This window comes from Arvicanthis niloticus, chromosome 1 (assembly GCF_011762505.2).
Source record: "Arvicanthis niloticus isolate mArvNil1 chromosome 1, mArvNil1.pat.X, whole genome shotgun sequence".
NCBI classification, from domain to species: domain Eukaryota; kingdom Metazoa; phylum Chordata; class Mammalia; order Rodentia; family Muridae; genus Arvicanthis; species Arvicanthis niloticus.
Window position 1 is genome coordinate 51255083 of NC_047658.1, and position 17035 is coordinate 51272117.

Consider the following 17035-nt stretch of genomic DNA (forward strand, 5'->3'; position numbering starts at 1 on the left):
TGTTGCATTTGCTGAAGACTTGGGTTAAATTCCCACCACCCAATGCTGACTCACAACCAGCTGCAACTCTAGTTCCAGAGGATCCACGATCCTATTCTGATCTCTGAGCACAGGCACGAACATATGGACAAAACACTTATACACACAAAATTTAAAAAGAAATCTACTGGCTAGAGATGTGACCAAGAGGGAGCATGCTTGCCAAGAGCATGCCAGGCTGGGAGTTCCATCCCCAGCGACACCTTCCCATCCCCACATACAATAAAATTAAAAAGAAAGCAGGGGTTGGGGTGGGCACATGAGTGTTGGAGATGTTGGTTCAGTGCTTGTTGTCCAGCATTCATGAAGCCTTGGGTTTGATCCCCAATACCCCATAAACCGGGTATAGTGGGGGGCATGTCTTCAGTCCCAGCATTGGGGAGACGGAGGCAGGGTGAGGAGAAATTCAAGGTGTAGTTTGAGGCCAATTTGGAATATAAGAGAAAGTCACAAAACCAAACACGCAACAAAAACAAGTTTAAAAAAAAAAACACTGATATGTTACAAAACACTAATATCTATTGAATGGATGAGCTATAAGATCTTAGTCGGGTGCCGAGAATCAGACGTCCTAGTGTATTTTTCTGCACCCACTGAACTGGCTTGTGTACTCTGGTGTGTTCATTCCTTAATTTGTGAAATAGCTTCCCAGATGTTCTGCAGACTCCTGATTTATTTCACTACTTCTGTTTTGACTCCTTTATGTATCTTTACATTACATTTTCCCACCTAGGACCCATAGTGCTCTTCTTAAAACACGAGATCTGTCACTTCTCTTTCTTCCGTAAAACACTTCCCTGCCTTCCGGTCCTTTACAATAGCAGATCCAAGGTCCTTCCACTGTGCTCCTGCCTTGCTAAGTAACCCCTGCTGGCCTGGAACCTGCGATCCTCCTACCTCCTCTCGCGTTTGGGGATTATGAAACATTCCTTTCGTTTTTTTACAGAAAAAAAGATTAAGCCCTCCGTCATAGGCTAAAAGGCTTAAGAGTAGTCTAAAGCGAATTTGACTCAACCATCTTAAATTCCTAACTGTGCACGTCCCAGGCTTCCGGGTTCTAGTAAACACGACCGTCTCCGGCAGGCGACAACACTCACACACTCACACACTCACACACTCACACACTCACACTCACGCCTGTGCGCACGTACGCGCAAGCGCGCACAAACACTCACACACAGACACACACACTCACGCAGACACACTCTCACACACACAGACACCCTCAGACATACCCAGACAAATAAACACACACACACTCACACAGACACACACCCCCCCACACACACACACCCTTCTGTGCACAGTCGCCCAAATGCTGGCTTCCGCGCCCACCGCCACGCCCCCGAAGTACCGCCTCTTTAAATTTTAAAACGAAGGCTTAGGCCAATGAGAACTAAATTTCTCCCGGAACTCAGCGCCCCGCCCACCGTCACACCCTTCACCAATCAAGTGGAGGTTGTCCACACGCCTTCCAGTTAGGGTTAAAAATGGAAGTGCTTACGTAACTTACGTTCAGCCTGCAGCCAATAGGGGCCGAGATTGGGTACCAGCTTCTCCAATAGTAGCAGCTGTCGGAGAGCGCGGGAGACTTCAGAGCAGGGCCTCAGAGAAGCGGGCAATGGCGCTGGTTCTCTGAAGAAGAGTGCTTTACCTCAGGAACGGCAACGCGCGGCCGGGCGGAGGGGGTCCCGTGGCGGCCGAGATGGCCTGCTGTCACAAAGTAATGCTGCTAGTGGACACTGCGGGCGACTCTGCTCGCCATAGCCCGGCCCGGCGCGCCGCCCTCCGCCTCCTCACCTATCTGAGCTGCCGCTTCGGCCTTGCCCGGGTCCACTGGACCTTCAAGTTCTTCGACTCTCAGGGGGCACGAAGCCGGCCCTCCCGCGTGTCCGACTTCCGCGAACTGGGGAGCCGCTCCTGGGAGGACTTCGAGGAGGAGCTGGAGTCCAGGCTGGGGGATCGCCCTCCCGGAGCCCACCTGCCCGGACCGACGCCCAGGGCCACCCATACGCACGGGGCCCTGATGGAGACGCTGCTCGACTACCAGTGGGACCGGCCGGAGATCACGTCGCCCACCAAGCCGATCCTGCGAAGTAGCGGGAGGAGGCTGCTAGACGCCGACAGCGAGGCCAAGGAAGCCCAGGCCGCGCTCGGGGGCTTTGGGAACGCGGTCTTCCTCCTGGCGTCCTGTCCGCACTCGCAGAGGGAGCTGCTTCAGTTCGTGTCGGGGTGCGAGGCCCAGGCTCAACGCGCGCCGCTCACCCCCAAGCAAGTGATGGAGAAGGTGTTGCCCAAAAGAGTCCAGGAGGTCATGATCGCCCGAAATATAACCTTGTACTGGGTAGACACCACCGAGCGATCTAAGGTAACGTGAGAGCAGTCTGGATCCAGTACGCAACTCCCCGACAGCTAAACTTGTCAGGCTCTGTAAAGTTCCATAGACCCAGAATGAGCCCTGTGTGCTTTCCGAAGGAAACTCTTGCGGGTCCCAAAGGACAGTCCCCCCCCCCCCCCCCCACACACACACAACAAAATGGGTAGATTCTGGGTTTCTAGGTACCTACTAAATATGAGTGCAGAAGAGCTGCGCTTTGGTACCTGTGTGCTTTTGTGTACTTAGTTTTGCTACACAAAACTTGTATTCCACCATGTGGTTCAGCCAGGCTACAGGACTTAACTGCTTGTTTTGTCTTGTGCTGCTGTGTTTTCCTGGCCCTCTAGTCCTCCACCTCTAAAGCAACAGAAACCTTATCTTTACCTTGCTTGGTTGTTGGTCCGGCCTGCTGACGCCCCAGCCCTCACCTTTAATCCCAGCACCCAGGAGGCAGGAAGAGGCAGGTGTATCTCTCTAGTTCTAGCCTCCAGGTTTATGCAGACAGACCCTTTTTCCAAAACAAAACCAACCCCCCTTTGTTGTTGTGACTTGCGTTCTTTCTCTATTATGTTCCTGTTGGACACACCTGTCATTTCTCCATTTTTTCGAAAAATACCACCTCAATGATGGTGGCCCATGGAAAGCTGAGGCAGAAGGATTGCCACAGTTCAAGACTAACCAGGGCTTCAAGATCTTCAAGCAGCAAAAATCTCACACTTACCAGGTCTTAACTCTGTTTTGTATTTCTCCACAATTGAACATTGTGAGTGTTAAGTAAATATTTGCTAATTAATCAATTTTTACAAACTTAGTCTTAAAACAGCAAATTTGGATTTTTTTTTTTATTGAAGCAGTGATGCTTCTTGCTCCTGTCAGTGCTATGATAAATGTGTGTGTGTATGCTTGTTAGTTTTGAGACAGTCTAGTGTAGTGTAATGGATGACTTTAAACTCTTGGTCTCCTGCTTTCATATGTATATAAAGTTTAATTTTTCTTTCTGTTCATCATTTAGTAAAGATATATGCACTAATGAGCTACTCCATTGAGTACACCCCACCCTGTTTTAGGTGCTGGAGATGTGTTGGGTAAATAACGTGTATTTTCTAGTTTGGAAGATTGTAGTAAACAGATGAGCAAATCAGCGATGATTTCAAAACTTGCTCCAAAGAAAAGAAAAGCTGGATGAGGGAGGCAGCTGGTGTACTTAGGCAAGAAGGCCTTTCTTGCAGACTTGAACAGTGAATGAGAAAGAATGTGAAGGCTGGGAAAGACTATCCCAGACTTAGAGAAGGTGTAAGGTTTTGAGCTTGGAGTAACTTTGTATTACAAATACAAAGGAGAGGAGCTCTGAACCCAGAAAAGCAGTGGAGTGAACAGCAAAGTTAGAGAGAAGTGGCCAGTCCCCCAGGCCAGGCTTGAGACATTGATTTTGTTCTGATCAATGGGAAGATTTAGAAAGTGGTTTAAATAGATGAAGAGCTTCCAGTTAATGGAACTACATAGCTCTAAACCAAGAGTTGGTTAAATAGCAAGGTTACAGATGAGAAATTAAAGATTCATACAGAATGTTAAGATTCAAGGGAAGAATTGGGGAGTAAATTTGATCAAAATATATTCTAAGAACAGTTCCAAGAATTAATTTAAAACTTTAATTTTATTTCATGAGTATGGGTATTTTGTCTGCATGTATGTCTATAAATTACCTGCAAGGCTGGTGCTTATGGGGGCCAGAAGAAGATAGTGTCAGATTCTAGGAATTGGAGTTATCTCTTGTTTTGAGCTGCCATGTGGGTGCCAAGAATTAAACCTACTTCCTCTGAAAGAGCAGACAATCCTCTTTAACTGCAAAGCCATCCCTCCAGCTCTAATACAAATACAGTGTTAAAGATGGCTGTATGATCCACACCTGTAACCCCAGCACTTAGGCAGAGGCCAGTGGGTCTCTGAGTTCAAGGCCAGCCTGGTCTACATATTGAGTTCCAGGACAGAGAGACCCTGACTTGAAAAAAACAAACACATATTAGGTACTTAGTATTAAGTATTAGGGCTGGAGAGAAGGGTAAAATTAATGAGGAACACTGATTGCTCTTCCAGAGAACCTGGATTCAGTTCCCAGCACCAATGTGGTGGCTTACAACCTTTTGTAATTCCTTTCCCTGGGGGATTTGACACCCTCTAGGCCTCCAAGAGTATCAGACAATCAAGTGGCGCACAGACATACATACAGAAAAAACACCTATATACATATAATAAATTTTATACACACGCATAAAATAAAGATTTCCAATATAAATTGGTATAGTGGAATGCTTGGGAGAATTGTGTACAAGTAACACACGTAAATGAAAAGTTCTTTATTAAGTTTTGCTTTTCATCAATAGACAGCCCCCACCCTACCCTTCCAAGCTGCTCTTCTGGCTAAATCAGTTTCAATAGATTTGTTTCTAATGACATCTGAGCTAGTTTGCTGTTCTTCACATTAGCAGCAAACTACATGAATGATAACAGATTAATTGATTAATTAATTAATTAATTGCTATTTGCTGTTACAGCACTTCAAAATTTCCAAGATTGGTGTGTATGACTAAAAGAAAACTTTCAGGATAATAAATACATCCTGGTTTTTTGTTTTGTTTTTTAAAGATAAGGTCTGTGGTATAGCTGAGGTTGTCATATAGCCTGGAACTCAGTCCTACTGCTTTAGCCTCTCAAGTGTGGTGGCATTTAATTGATCTATCAAGGTTTGTGGAAGTGTCATTTTTAAAAACATCAAGATAGTTTTATTCTTGGACTGATGTCTCTGTTATCATCTTGCTGTATTTGTGGTCAAATCCTTGCTCCTTTTTGAACTTGAATATAATGGATAGTTGAGTGCTGTCCTGGATAAACTTGAAGACCCTTCCAGTACTTATGCCTCATATTTATACAGCAATTTATAGTTTAAAGTTACTAACTGTGGTATAGGGTAGTTGCTCCAATGTCATATTCCCATAGTATTGTCATGTTACATATGATGCTATCAAATAGTTTATATTGTTGCTGTTTAATTCCACCAGCCTATTTTTCCTTCTGTTTTATGTGTACGAGTATTTTGTCTGCATTTATGTCTGTGCATTACTCGTGTGCTTGGTGCCCTTGAAGGTCAGAAAAAGGTAGAACCGGAGTTACAGACAGCTGTTAGCCGCCATGTAGGTGCTGTGAATTGAATCTGGATCCTCTGGAAGAGCAAACAGTAACATTGAGCCATCTCTCCACCCGCAAGTTCACTAGTCTTAAGGAACTAGAAGACACTGTCTCAGCCATTCTTTGTCACACAGAGGTGACACAATAAAAATTTGTTGAAAAATGCTGCTTAAGTATCAGCATTCTCTGAATGAAGCAAAGAGGCAATGTTTTGACAAAGCAGGAGTTGCCATTGATAGAGCAGTGTGATAAGCACCTAGCTGGTAATAAAGGGGCACAGGAGGACAACCAGAAAGACATTTCCGTGTTATACATTTCCATAATATAAAAGGTCATGTGTTTAAGACACAGAACTTTACTGTCCTGGAAGGTGGGGATGGCTGATGAGAAGTTACTGAGTTTGGTTTTAAAGGGCTTTATGGCAGTGCTAGCTTTACTTCATCCCAGGAGCAGGAAACATGAAAGGCTAGCATGATGAGTTATCTGATCTGGATGGACACACTTAAGTCACAGAGGTAGGAGTTAAAGATAAGACACAGTCTTGGTAATCTGTGTAAGAGTTCGTCAAGGCCAGGCGTGCTCTTAATCCCAACACTTGAGAAGCTGAGGCATGAGGACCTCAAGTTTAGGCTCTTTTGGATTATACAGAGAGACCTTGACTTGAATTAGCCTAAATAAATTAATATTGATTTATTTAAAAGAGTTTAGTTGGGCCCAATGGTGTAGACCTGTAGTCTAGGCAGTTTTCAGAGCAGATAGATGGAAAGCTCAGATCCTTCCTGCTTTATATAGTGAGTTTAAGTCTAGCCTGAGTAACTTGATGAGACCCAGTTTAAAATGAAAAGTAGTTGGGCTGGAGAGATGACTCAGAGGTTAAGGATGTTTGCTGTTCTTCCCTGAGTTCAGGCTCTAGTACCCATGTTAGGCAATTAATAACTGTATGTAATACTAGCTGGCCTCTGAGGACACCCACATACCTACCCTGCATACAGCAGGTATTACATAAAATAAAAACGAAGTCTTTTTAGAACTTGAAAAGCAGTAGAAAGAGGGCTAAGTTTTAAAATGCCAAGTTTTTTCCTTATGTGCATGTACATACTCATTTGTGTACCACACGTGTAGGACAGCAGAAGACAACAGGGTGCCGTTCCTTAAGTGGAACTTACCAAGTAGGTTAGCTAGCCAGAGCATATTAAGGATACATCTGTCTGTTTCTCAGTGCTAGGATAATAAACATGTGTCCCTGTGCTTGGCTTTTTTTTACATGGGATCTAGGGTTTGAATTCAGGTCCTATGCTTACAAGCAAGCACTTGATTGATAGTCATCTCCCTAGAACTCCATTTTCTTGAAGGTATATTATGTGGTAATTATGTTCTTGAGCTATGTAATAATAGATACTAGGTGTTATTTGTACTTAGGTCAGCAGATACATTGTGTAATTTGACCCTTTAATAATTTTTCTCTATTTCCTCTAGTTTATTCATAACTAATCTGTTCCTTTGTCATGTTTATTTTAGTTGTGGGCTTCCCCAGACCATGTTGGATACTGGACAGTTTGTGAACTGCTCCACCATGGAGGAGGCACTATCTTGCCAGCTGAAACTTGGAGCCTGGGTTTTACTAAAGCCAGAGATACAGTGGTGCCATGTGGTGGCGAGCTGTCACACGAACCTTACCTCTCCACGTGGATCTCAGCTCTGCCAATAGATGCCACTGTAAACTGTTTGCTGTATAATTCTGAGTATGAAGCCTCATTTCCACGAATTGAAGGAACATTATTTCTCCCTGTTAAAGGTAAGCAAATACGTTGTTTGTTTGTTTGTTTTTTTTTTTTTAAATCTTTTATCTTTAAGGCATACTTCCAATTTCTTTAACATTTCCTATAGCCTGGGACTCATAATGGTTATAATTGAAAGGATTAAAAGATCTGTAAGCAAAATCAGACACTACAGGAAGCCTTACTGTGGTGCAACTGCTAGTGCATGGGTTAAAAAAAAAAGGGGGGGGGGTGAACAATGATTACAGAGGATTTTTTTCAGTCCTTACAAAAGAAGGGTAATATTGGTCACATACCCAAGCCATGGGTATTAAGATATCATTGCCTTGTAGAAGAAATGGGTAAATTGAAGATCATATAGAAACAGAATGATTACAGAAGAAAGAAATTATAAAGCCCCCCAAATGATACTTGTTACCAGGAAAAGCCAACATCTTCACACATTTATTTGCCATGATTACTACATGGTGAGGCTCATTTCTGAGTATATCATATATTCACATGGAAATACTGTATAGAGATGTATACTTTTTTGTTTTTTGTTTTGTTGTTGTTGTTTTTTTGTTGTTGTTGTTTTTGTTTTGTTTTGTTTTGAGACAGTGTTTCTCTGTATAGTCATGAATGTCCTGGAACTCACTCTGTAGACCAGGTTGGACTTGAACTCAGAAATCCACCTGCCTCTGCCTCCCAAGTGCAGGGATTAAAGGCGTGCGCCACCACTGCCCGGTGAGATGTATACTTTAAACTATGTTATAATTATGGGCATCTTAAGGATTTTTAGGTTTTCTGTTTTGTTTTTAAGGTAAGGTCTCAAGCTGGTTTTAGATTCGCTAGCTTTGAACTCTTCTGGTCATATTACTTCCACCTCCCAAATGGTGGACTTACAGGTGTATGATCTAAGAGTTGCCCAGTTTAAGAGTATTTGGGGGCCTGGTGAAGTTAAACGGTCATAACTCTTCCAGAGAACCTGAGTTCAATTCCCAGCAACCACATGGTGGCTCACCATCATCTATCTATAAAGGGATCTGACGCCCTCTTCTGGGATGCAGGTATACATGCAGACAGAGCACTCATACATTAAAAAAAAAAAAAAAAAAAAAATCAAAAAAAAAAAAAACAAAACAAAAAAACCCCTCCAGTTCCAGGAGATCCAGTGCCCTCTTCTGACCTTCAAGGGCACTAGGTACTCACATGGTGCATATATATATATATACATATAACATATATAAACACTCATACACATAAAAGGAAAAACAATTTTAAAGAGTACTTTGAGTAATTTTCCATTCATCTTTAGAATATAACCTCATAGTATATAATACACTGTCTTCTATAAAGGATTATTTTTCTCATGGATACTTTGGTATTTAACCCAGAACCTATATATTAGACCATTACCTACCATTGAACCATCCCTAACCTTGCCAAAGTAGGTATTATTTCAGTTTTGCTTTTGAGTCTTTTCTGAGACAAGACCTCAGTATATAGCCCAGATTGGCCTGGGCCACTCTAGTCTTCCTACCTCCTCACCTGAGTGCTATGATTACGGACATTTACCACCACACCAACCAGAGACTCCTATTTTTTGTTAGTACTACTTGAGTACATATTTCCAAATCATAATGGAGAAGTTCTGACATCGTACCCATTTGTATAGTGCCTAGTGAGTCTTCTCTGATAGCTTGCAGACAGCAGGCTAAGAACTGATATGAATTGTGTGACAGATAGTACCCACTGTCTGAACTGGGAATCTTGTTTCTTTCATTCTTACTCTGACATCTCTTTTGGAAACTTTCATATGTTAGAATTTTAATATTCTTTATTTCTAACAGGCAAAGAAATTCAAGAAACATGGGCAATCTCCCTAGAGCCTTTAGCTATGCATCAGAGACATTTTCAAAAGCCAGTCAGAATTTTCCTAAGAGGCTCAGTGGCACAGTGGTCTCTCCCAATGAGTAGTGCTTTAGGCACTGACAACTGGATGCTCCAAAGTCCAGAGGAACACAAGTCAACTCAAAGGCTGTTGTTTCAGGAGCTGGTAAGCAGGCTGACTGCTGAAGAATTCCATCTGGTAGGTGTCTTTCACATGTCAGGGATTCTGTCTAATAGCACACTGGTGAGATGAGATATACTTGTTCACAAAATGCCAAGGGTCACATACCTAACACAATCTCACTAAAACTGGTGTTAGTTTTCAGATAATGCTGTTTTCACTGAAGCATATGAAAACGATAATTAGTAGTGAAGGAACCATTGTAAAATTGCATATACCATGGATCCAATTAAGTTAAAGATCCTGAGTTTACATAGGAGAAAAAGCCAAATAGAATGGTTGTATGAGACTGAAATGATGGGTGGTTTCTCACCATTTAATAAATATGCTATAATATACTTAGATTTTAATGTATTTAAGACAAAGCCACTGCAGTGTAAAAATAGCATACTCAAAAACTTGAAACTGTCTTCTGAAAAGGAACACAAATACACCCAACTTTGACTTTAAAATGATGGCTTGTTTGTTTGAGACAGTATCTCAGCACTAGCTGGCCTGGAACTTGCTTAGTAGACAGGCTGGCCCTGAATTCACAGACCCTGGCCCCTCCATTGCTGGGATAAATGATAGATAGGCACCACTGCCAGTTGTTTTAAAATTCTTTACCTTTCTTTGCCTTTGTAATCTCAGAAAATTTCTTTATTCTGGATCCTGTGGTAAAAGAATCAGAGGAAGACTCTTGGTGTTATCTGGAAACTGTCCTAAGACTTACATGCTCCAATGAAAAAAACACCATATTGCATTATTACTAATATGATACAAGCCTTGCTTATATATACTAGGTAGACAAGGTTGGGAACTTAGGCCATCTAAATTAAGTCTTAGCTCTGGTGCCCAGATGTGAGCTGGCTAAATCCTTTCAGTGGTTTTGTTGCCTCACAGTTAAGTACATTTGTTCCGAAGTCAGATATATCTAGTAACTACTTCCTACACCAACAGGTGCTCTTAAACAAGGAGCTTTTTCCTCAGTCTCAGTCCATCCTCTATAGAGTGGGAGTCTTAATCATTTTAAATCACGTGGTTGTGAGATTCAGCAAATGTGTATAGCTGTGCTTGCTTTAGTTGCCATGTACTAGACTTGGAAAAGAGTGGGCATGGATCTCTTTATTCTTTTTCCCACTTGAATAAATCCTGTTTTCCTTCTTTTCTTTTTTAAAACAAATACAATTGAAAAGATGCAGAGACAGAAAGCACGTAGCAGATATCACCAGCAGTGTAAGCTTTTTTTTTATAGGTTGAAACTTAGGGACTATGATTAGTAAATTCTCTTCTGCCTCTGATAGACAACTATTAGTCTTCTAGTAGGCCATATTTTTTTAGGCATTTTGACGATAATATTCTCAGCTAACTAATTAGCATCTTTTGTAGGTTGCCAGTGTGGATCCTGGTGAAGGCTGGCCCCCCATCACGGGAGTTATTTCCCCATTCTCTGCCAGTGCCATGATTCTCACAGTGTTCCGAGCCAAAGAAGCTGAATTTCAAAGACATTTTCTCCAGACAGCTGTGACTGAAGGTTCCCAGGATATAGCTTCTCTTTTCTCCGATGTTGTAGATAGTGCACTGAATCAAGTTCATAATTTATTTGAAGATCCTGTGTCTTCTGGTAAGTTTTCCCACCAGTAATTAACGTAGCACGGGGTGGTTTGCCGTCTCTTCTAGCCTTTTCCATCATGTGTTTAGTGGAGTCCCAAAATGTTGTAAGTCAAATAAAACTGAGCTCTAGTAGAAGCTATAGGCAGTTTAGTTTTTAAAATCCTGAAGGTCTTATGCTAAACACACTATGGAACACTTTGAAATTAGTGGTAAGATGAGGCCTGGCTCCTAATACAGCTTATGACTATAAATGTAGATAGGTAGGACATAAAAGTAGGAGGGAGATTTAAAAAACAAAACAGGGAAAGAGGTTTAAAGAGAATGACTGTACTAGGAAAGGAATCATTTCATATTTCTCTCATGTGGGGTCTTTCTGTATACATGCATACATACATACATACATATGCACATGTGACATGAAAGCAGGAGAGCTGTTTGAAGGTGGGAAGGGAAACAGCAAAATTGGGACAGTTTAAGAAGGGAGTGATTAAATATGAACAAGGCTCAATGATACATACATACGTACAAATGTCATAATGAAAAAATTTTAAAAACTGGATGAAAATACTATGAAACTCATATTTTATACACTGAAAAATTAATTTCTTTTTTGAGATAGGGTTTCTTTTTGTATCCCTGGCTGTCCTGGAACTCACTCTGTAGACCAGGATGGCCTCAAACTCCCAGAGATCCACCTGCCTCTGCCTCTTGAGTGCTGGGACTAAAGGTATACACCACCACTGCTGGGCTTGAAATTTTCATTTTAAAGCTTGGGGTGGAGAAGACTGCATCAGGACTGGAATGATATCTCAGTGCCTGCTTAAGAGCACTGCCTGCTGTTCTAGAAACCTGGGTTTAATTCCCAGCACCCATATGGTGCCTCACAGCTGTATGTAACTCCAGTTCCAGGGGATGCAACACCCTTTTCTGGCTTTTACAGATACTACATGGAAGTGGTACACAGGCACATGCAGGCAAAAACACCCATACACATAAAATAACCAAAAAGTAAAAAAAAAAAAAAAAAGGAACTTCAGGGCTATGGAGATGGCTCAGAGGTAAGGATGCTTTCTGTCAGGCCTGAGAATCTGAGTCTGATCTCTGATCACATGCAGATAGAGAGGACTGACGTGACAACATATGCATACTGTCTCATGTACATGCATACACACAGTAATAATAATAGCTTTTTAGAAAGGTGCATTAAATTCATAAGTAAGCTGCTTAATACATGTATATCATTCTTAAACAAGAGGTGAAGAAGCTGTAATGGAAGGAAGTGAAAGCAAAGGTTGAGGTTGGTATTATAGAGATGGGTGAATGACAAGAAAAAGAATGTAGTCAAACAGGCAGGAGTATGGGTAGGAAGAGTGTAGTGGATAGTTTTCTTGTTGTATTTACGTTAATTTGCTTCAAATGCTACTGTTGCTTTTTCGGTAAGATAAAATATTAGCATATTTAAAATAATCATTAATGTATTATCTCACTTGTCAATTGTGTATAGGCTATTTGTAAAGTTTTAGAGACAGGTCAGAAAACTCTTTTCGGAGTAGTGTGAAACAGCACTGTGAGTATTTTGCCAGTGTTCCATTCTCTAGCATGGCTTGGTTTATGGAATATGTAAATCAGTTGATGACTTACTCCATCCAGATGAGGTTCTACTGCAGCTTATTCTGGTGCTACAAACACACTAACAGGCCTGTTCTAACAGAGCCTACATGACTATAACTCTCAAGATTGTATCTTAACTAGCTCAGACTTACCAACTTGATACAGGATGGTGGGTCTACTCTGTTTTAGACTGCTTTTATGTTAGCACATTGTTTATTCTTGTAGTAAATTTCTGAGAAGAGAAAAATAGCATAGATTTAGCCAGGTGTTGGTGGTGAATGTTTAATCCCATCATTTGGGAGGCAGAGGCAGAGGCAGAGAGGCAGAGAGGCAGAGAGGCAGAGAGGCAGAGAGGCAGAGAGGCAGAGAGGCAGAGAGGCAGAGAGGCAGAGAGGCAGAGAGGCAGAGAGGCAGAGAGGCAGAGAGGCAGAGAGGCAGAGAGGCAGAGAGGCAGAGGCAGGTGGATCTTTCTGAGTTCCAGAGCAAGTTGCAGAACACCCAGGGCTACACAGAGAAACCCTGCCTTGAAAAACAGCAACAACAAAAGACAGACAGACAGACAGACAGGAAGGAAGGAAGGAAGGAAGGAAGGAAGGAAGGAAGGAGAAAAAAAAGAAATAGTTTTAAATACATTTAGAGGAATATTTCAGAAATAAGGTGAAATTTTAGTAATAGACGCAAAGAGCTTCAAATTCTGTTTACATTCCCCCCCACCCCTCCCGCCTCAGACAAGCCCTGGAAGAGTTGGAAATGCAGAATGGCAGATGTTGTAACAATAAGCATTTGGAGACAGAGTCAGTCCAGGGGAAAAGCATGAGCTTGGATTCTCTCCTTGACTCTGATGTCTTCTTCTGTTTTCTGTTCCTTTAGCCCCCTGTGTTCCAGAGTGGGTCCAGCAGGAGCTTAGTCGTACCAGTCCCTGGAGTCCAGCTCTTGTCGAAAAGTGGTTTCCTTTCTCTAACGTCAGTGGTGCCACTTCAGATTTGATGGAATCATTTTGGTAAAGCTTTATACATCTCTTTGTATATTGGTCTTTGAAGTCAATAGTCAGATGTAAACAGATTTGTTCTAAAGGAGCAAGAATATCCTATAACTCAGTGTCACATCGTACACTATAGATTTACCAACTTGGTGCAGTATGATGGGACTCTGCATCTTTAGACTGCTTTAACACTACTGTGTTAGTCTACTAAAAGGCACTTTTAAAATGAAGTAGATTTCTGAGAATAGAGAAACAGCATATTTTAAATGCATTTAGATGATTATTTCAGTCAAGTGTAAATAGACACTCGCATAGTATATAAACACACATCTCTCAGTTACTATTCTGTTGCTGTAAAGAGATACCATGACTAAGCCAACTTATAAAATAAAGCATTTACTTAGGGGTTTGTTTTAGTTTCAAGAGTTAGACCATAGTTTAGGAGTATGGTGGCAGGCAGTCAGGCAGGCATAGTTCAGGAATGGTAGTTGAGAGCTTACATCTGATCACAACTTGGAGGCAGATCAAGAGAGAGATGAGATCCCAGTATAGGCTTTTAAAGCCTCAAAGCCTACCCTTAGTGACACATCTTCTCCAACAAAGCTACACGTCCTAATCCTTCCCTGAAAGCCCACCAACTGAGTACCAAGCATTCAAATACATGAGTCTATGAAAGTTTCTTATTGAAACCACCACACTATCTATCTATATAAAATACCATGAAAACAAGGAAGCATTTAGAACTAAGTATCAATTACAGCAGAAATTAAGTAAACTTGGGTTGGTGAAATTGCTCAGTAGGTAGTTATCAGCTGCCAAGGCTGATGACTTGAATTTGATCTCTTGAATCTACATGGTTGAAGAAATGGATAACTTCTGCAAGTTATCATCTGACCTTCATATGTGTGCTTTGGCATATGTGTATACACACACACATACAAATAATGCAAAGAAAATAATCAAACTGTAATATAGGTGTGGTTTGACTAAGAATGACCCCTGTAGGCTCATATATTTGAATGCTTGGTCATTAGGGAGTGGTACTACTTGAGAGGAATGAGGAGGTTGGCCTTGGAGGAAGTGTGTCACTGGAGGTGGGCTTTGAGGTTTCAAAAGCCCAAGCCAGTCCAAGCTAGTCCCAGTGTCTTTCTCTTCCTCTGGCCTGTGGATCTGGATCTGGATCTGGAACACTCTGCTGCAATGTCTGTCTGTGTGGAGCCATGTTCCTCACTGTAATGAAAACCTCTAAACTATAAGCAAGCCCTGATTAAATGCTGTCCTTTATAAGAGTTGCTGTGCTCGTAGTGTCTCTTCACAGCAAGAGAACACTGATTAAGGCAATAGATTAATTTATGCTGAAAGAAATAGTTACAAATTCACTGGTTATTTCTCTAAAGAGAAAACTAAGAATCAATTAGTAAGAATCAAGTACAAGCAGGAGAAAGAACCAGGAATGGTGGTGCTTTCCTGTAATCTCAGTACTTGGTGAGATGCAGAGTTAGAGGCCAGTCTGGGTTGCCTAGCAGGACTTGTCTAGAAGCAAAGACAGAAGTCATAACTACCACTTCAAATGTAGAGAGGAAGTAATAGGGTTAAGAACAGACATGAATTACATAGAAAATAAATGACAGTGATCAACAGAGGCTAAAGGTGGTTTTTAAAAACGTCACGTAAGGGCCAGCAAGGTGGCTCAGCAGATGGAGGTGCACAGACCTTGTATTTGAGGTCACTCCTTAGAACTTGTGGAAAGATGGAACTGACTCCACAAAGTTGTCATCTGACCTCCACACAAATCATTCACCTGTGTCTGCATATACACACTCAGAAGTAAATAAAAAAGAAAGAGAAGTCAAAGCCTTAACACTAGACAACTGAAGAAGATAAAGGTTTTGTCCAACTACATGGTTTAGAAATGTAGAAAATATAGTAGAAATTCAAATTATTATTAAAAGGCAAGGATGAGGTATTTTTACTCTTCCATATAATTATCCATTTGTTCCAAAGTCATTTGCTAGAAGAATTCTCTTCAGTTGAATTTCTTTCAGTCAGTTGACCACTATTGTTCAGATACCTTTCTAGACTGAAGAGTCCAGAAACTATGTTTATACCACATTGTCTAAAACATTGTACCAAGATACCATATACTGTATCTTTATAGCTTAAGTCTCTAGATCGGATAGGTTAAGTAGTCTCAACTTTATTTTGTTTATTTTCTACTTACTTTAATTCCAGACTTCTTGATTTCTATATGAAGTTTAGAATCTGTCTTTTGGGGCTGGGGAAATGACTCAGTGGATAAGAGCACTTGCTATGAGAACAAGAAGACCCGAGTTCAAATCCCCAGCACCACATAAAAGCCAGGCATAACCACACATGACACTGTCTTAAATACAATAAGGTGTAGAGCAATAGATAAAGATACCCAGCATTCTCCTCTGGTCTGCGCATGCATGCACACAGGTGTGTACATTCCATCACACACACACTCTCAAATACTCTCGAAATACTAAAAGGCAAAGATTCTGCTTATTAATTTTTCTCAAAAAATATGCCTGTTGGAATTTTGGTGGAGTATATATAGACGCATAGCTAAATTTGGGGAAGCACTGCCATGTTTAGTCTTTGATTTATAAACTTGGTGTGTCCATCTGTTTATATCTTTAATTTTCCATGGTATTTTATATTTTTCAATATATAAATTGACTCTGAATTATTTCTGAAAAGTATCTCTAAGTATTGAATGTACAGGTATTGTCATAATCTAAAAGATTTTACAGGTAAATGATGAAACTTAATATAGCCATGTTGCTGCATAATCAATGTATAAAGTTAACAGTATGTCCATCACAAACAGAATCTATTATTTATGAACTATAGACTTAATCCCTCTAGACTATGGTCTTGAAAACTACAGTATCCAAGAAAAGAAACTTATATTAACAAGTCACTAAGAAGACTTAGAGTATAGATCACAGGTAGAGTGCTTGCCCTGCTTCAGGTTTGACACCCAGCCCTGGAAAACACACTAAAGTGCTTAGGAATGTAAGAGAGCATGGATAGAAATAAGTCTAAGATCAAAACAAAAGTTCCTTCTCTCATGACATGCAGATTTTCTGTACAGCTACAGTACATAAGGCAGTGTGGCATTAGCACACAGGTAAGCCAGACCAGTGGGAGAATGTAGACAGCCTACAAAGCCTGCATCTATGGGGATGTGGCATATAATGGACAAGGGTGGCGGTGTGAGCCCCCAGGTAGACAGATTCAGTTTAATAAGTAATCATGTGACAGTTGGCTACCCAAAAGATAAAAATTACATTTTAATCTTTCAGAAAACACAATAAGAAATTTCTAGTAGATTAAAAAAATATGGAAGCATTTTAAAATTATCAGAAAGATATAACCCAGGACAAATTATA

General features: G+C 41.1%; 1 protein-coding gene across 1 annotated transcript in view; it reads left to right on the top strand.

Annotated features, from left to right (window-relative positions):
• Positions 1-1612: 1612 nt before the first annotated feature.
• The window catches only part of Ticrr (TOPBP1 interacting checkpoint and replication regulator), a 43323-nt gene continuing 27900 nt past the window's right edge, over positions 1613-17035 (top strand). The window contains exons 1-5 of the mRNA XM_034484134.2: positions 1613-2407; positions 7118-7394; positions 9210-9448; positions 10799-11033; positions 13505-13634. Of these exons, the coding sequence (XP_034340025.1) occupies positions 1745-2407; positions 7118-7394; positions 9210-9448; positions 10799-11033; positions 13505-13634 (1544 nt within the window). The 5' untranslated portion in view covers positions 1613-1744. The remainder of the gene's footprint in view (positions 2408-7117; positions 7395-9209; positions 9449-10798; positions 11034-13504; positions 13635-17035) is intronic.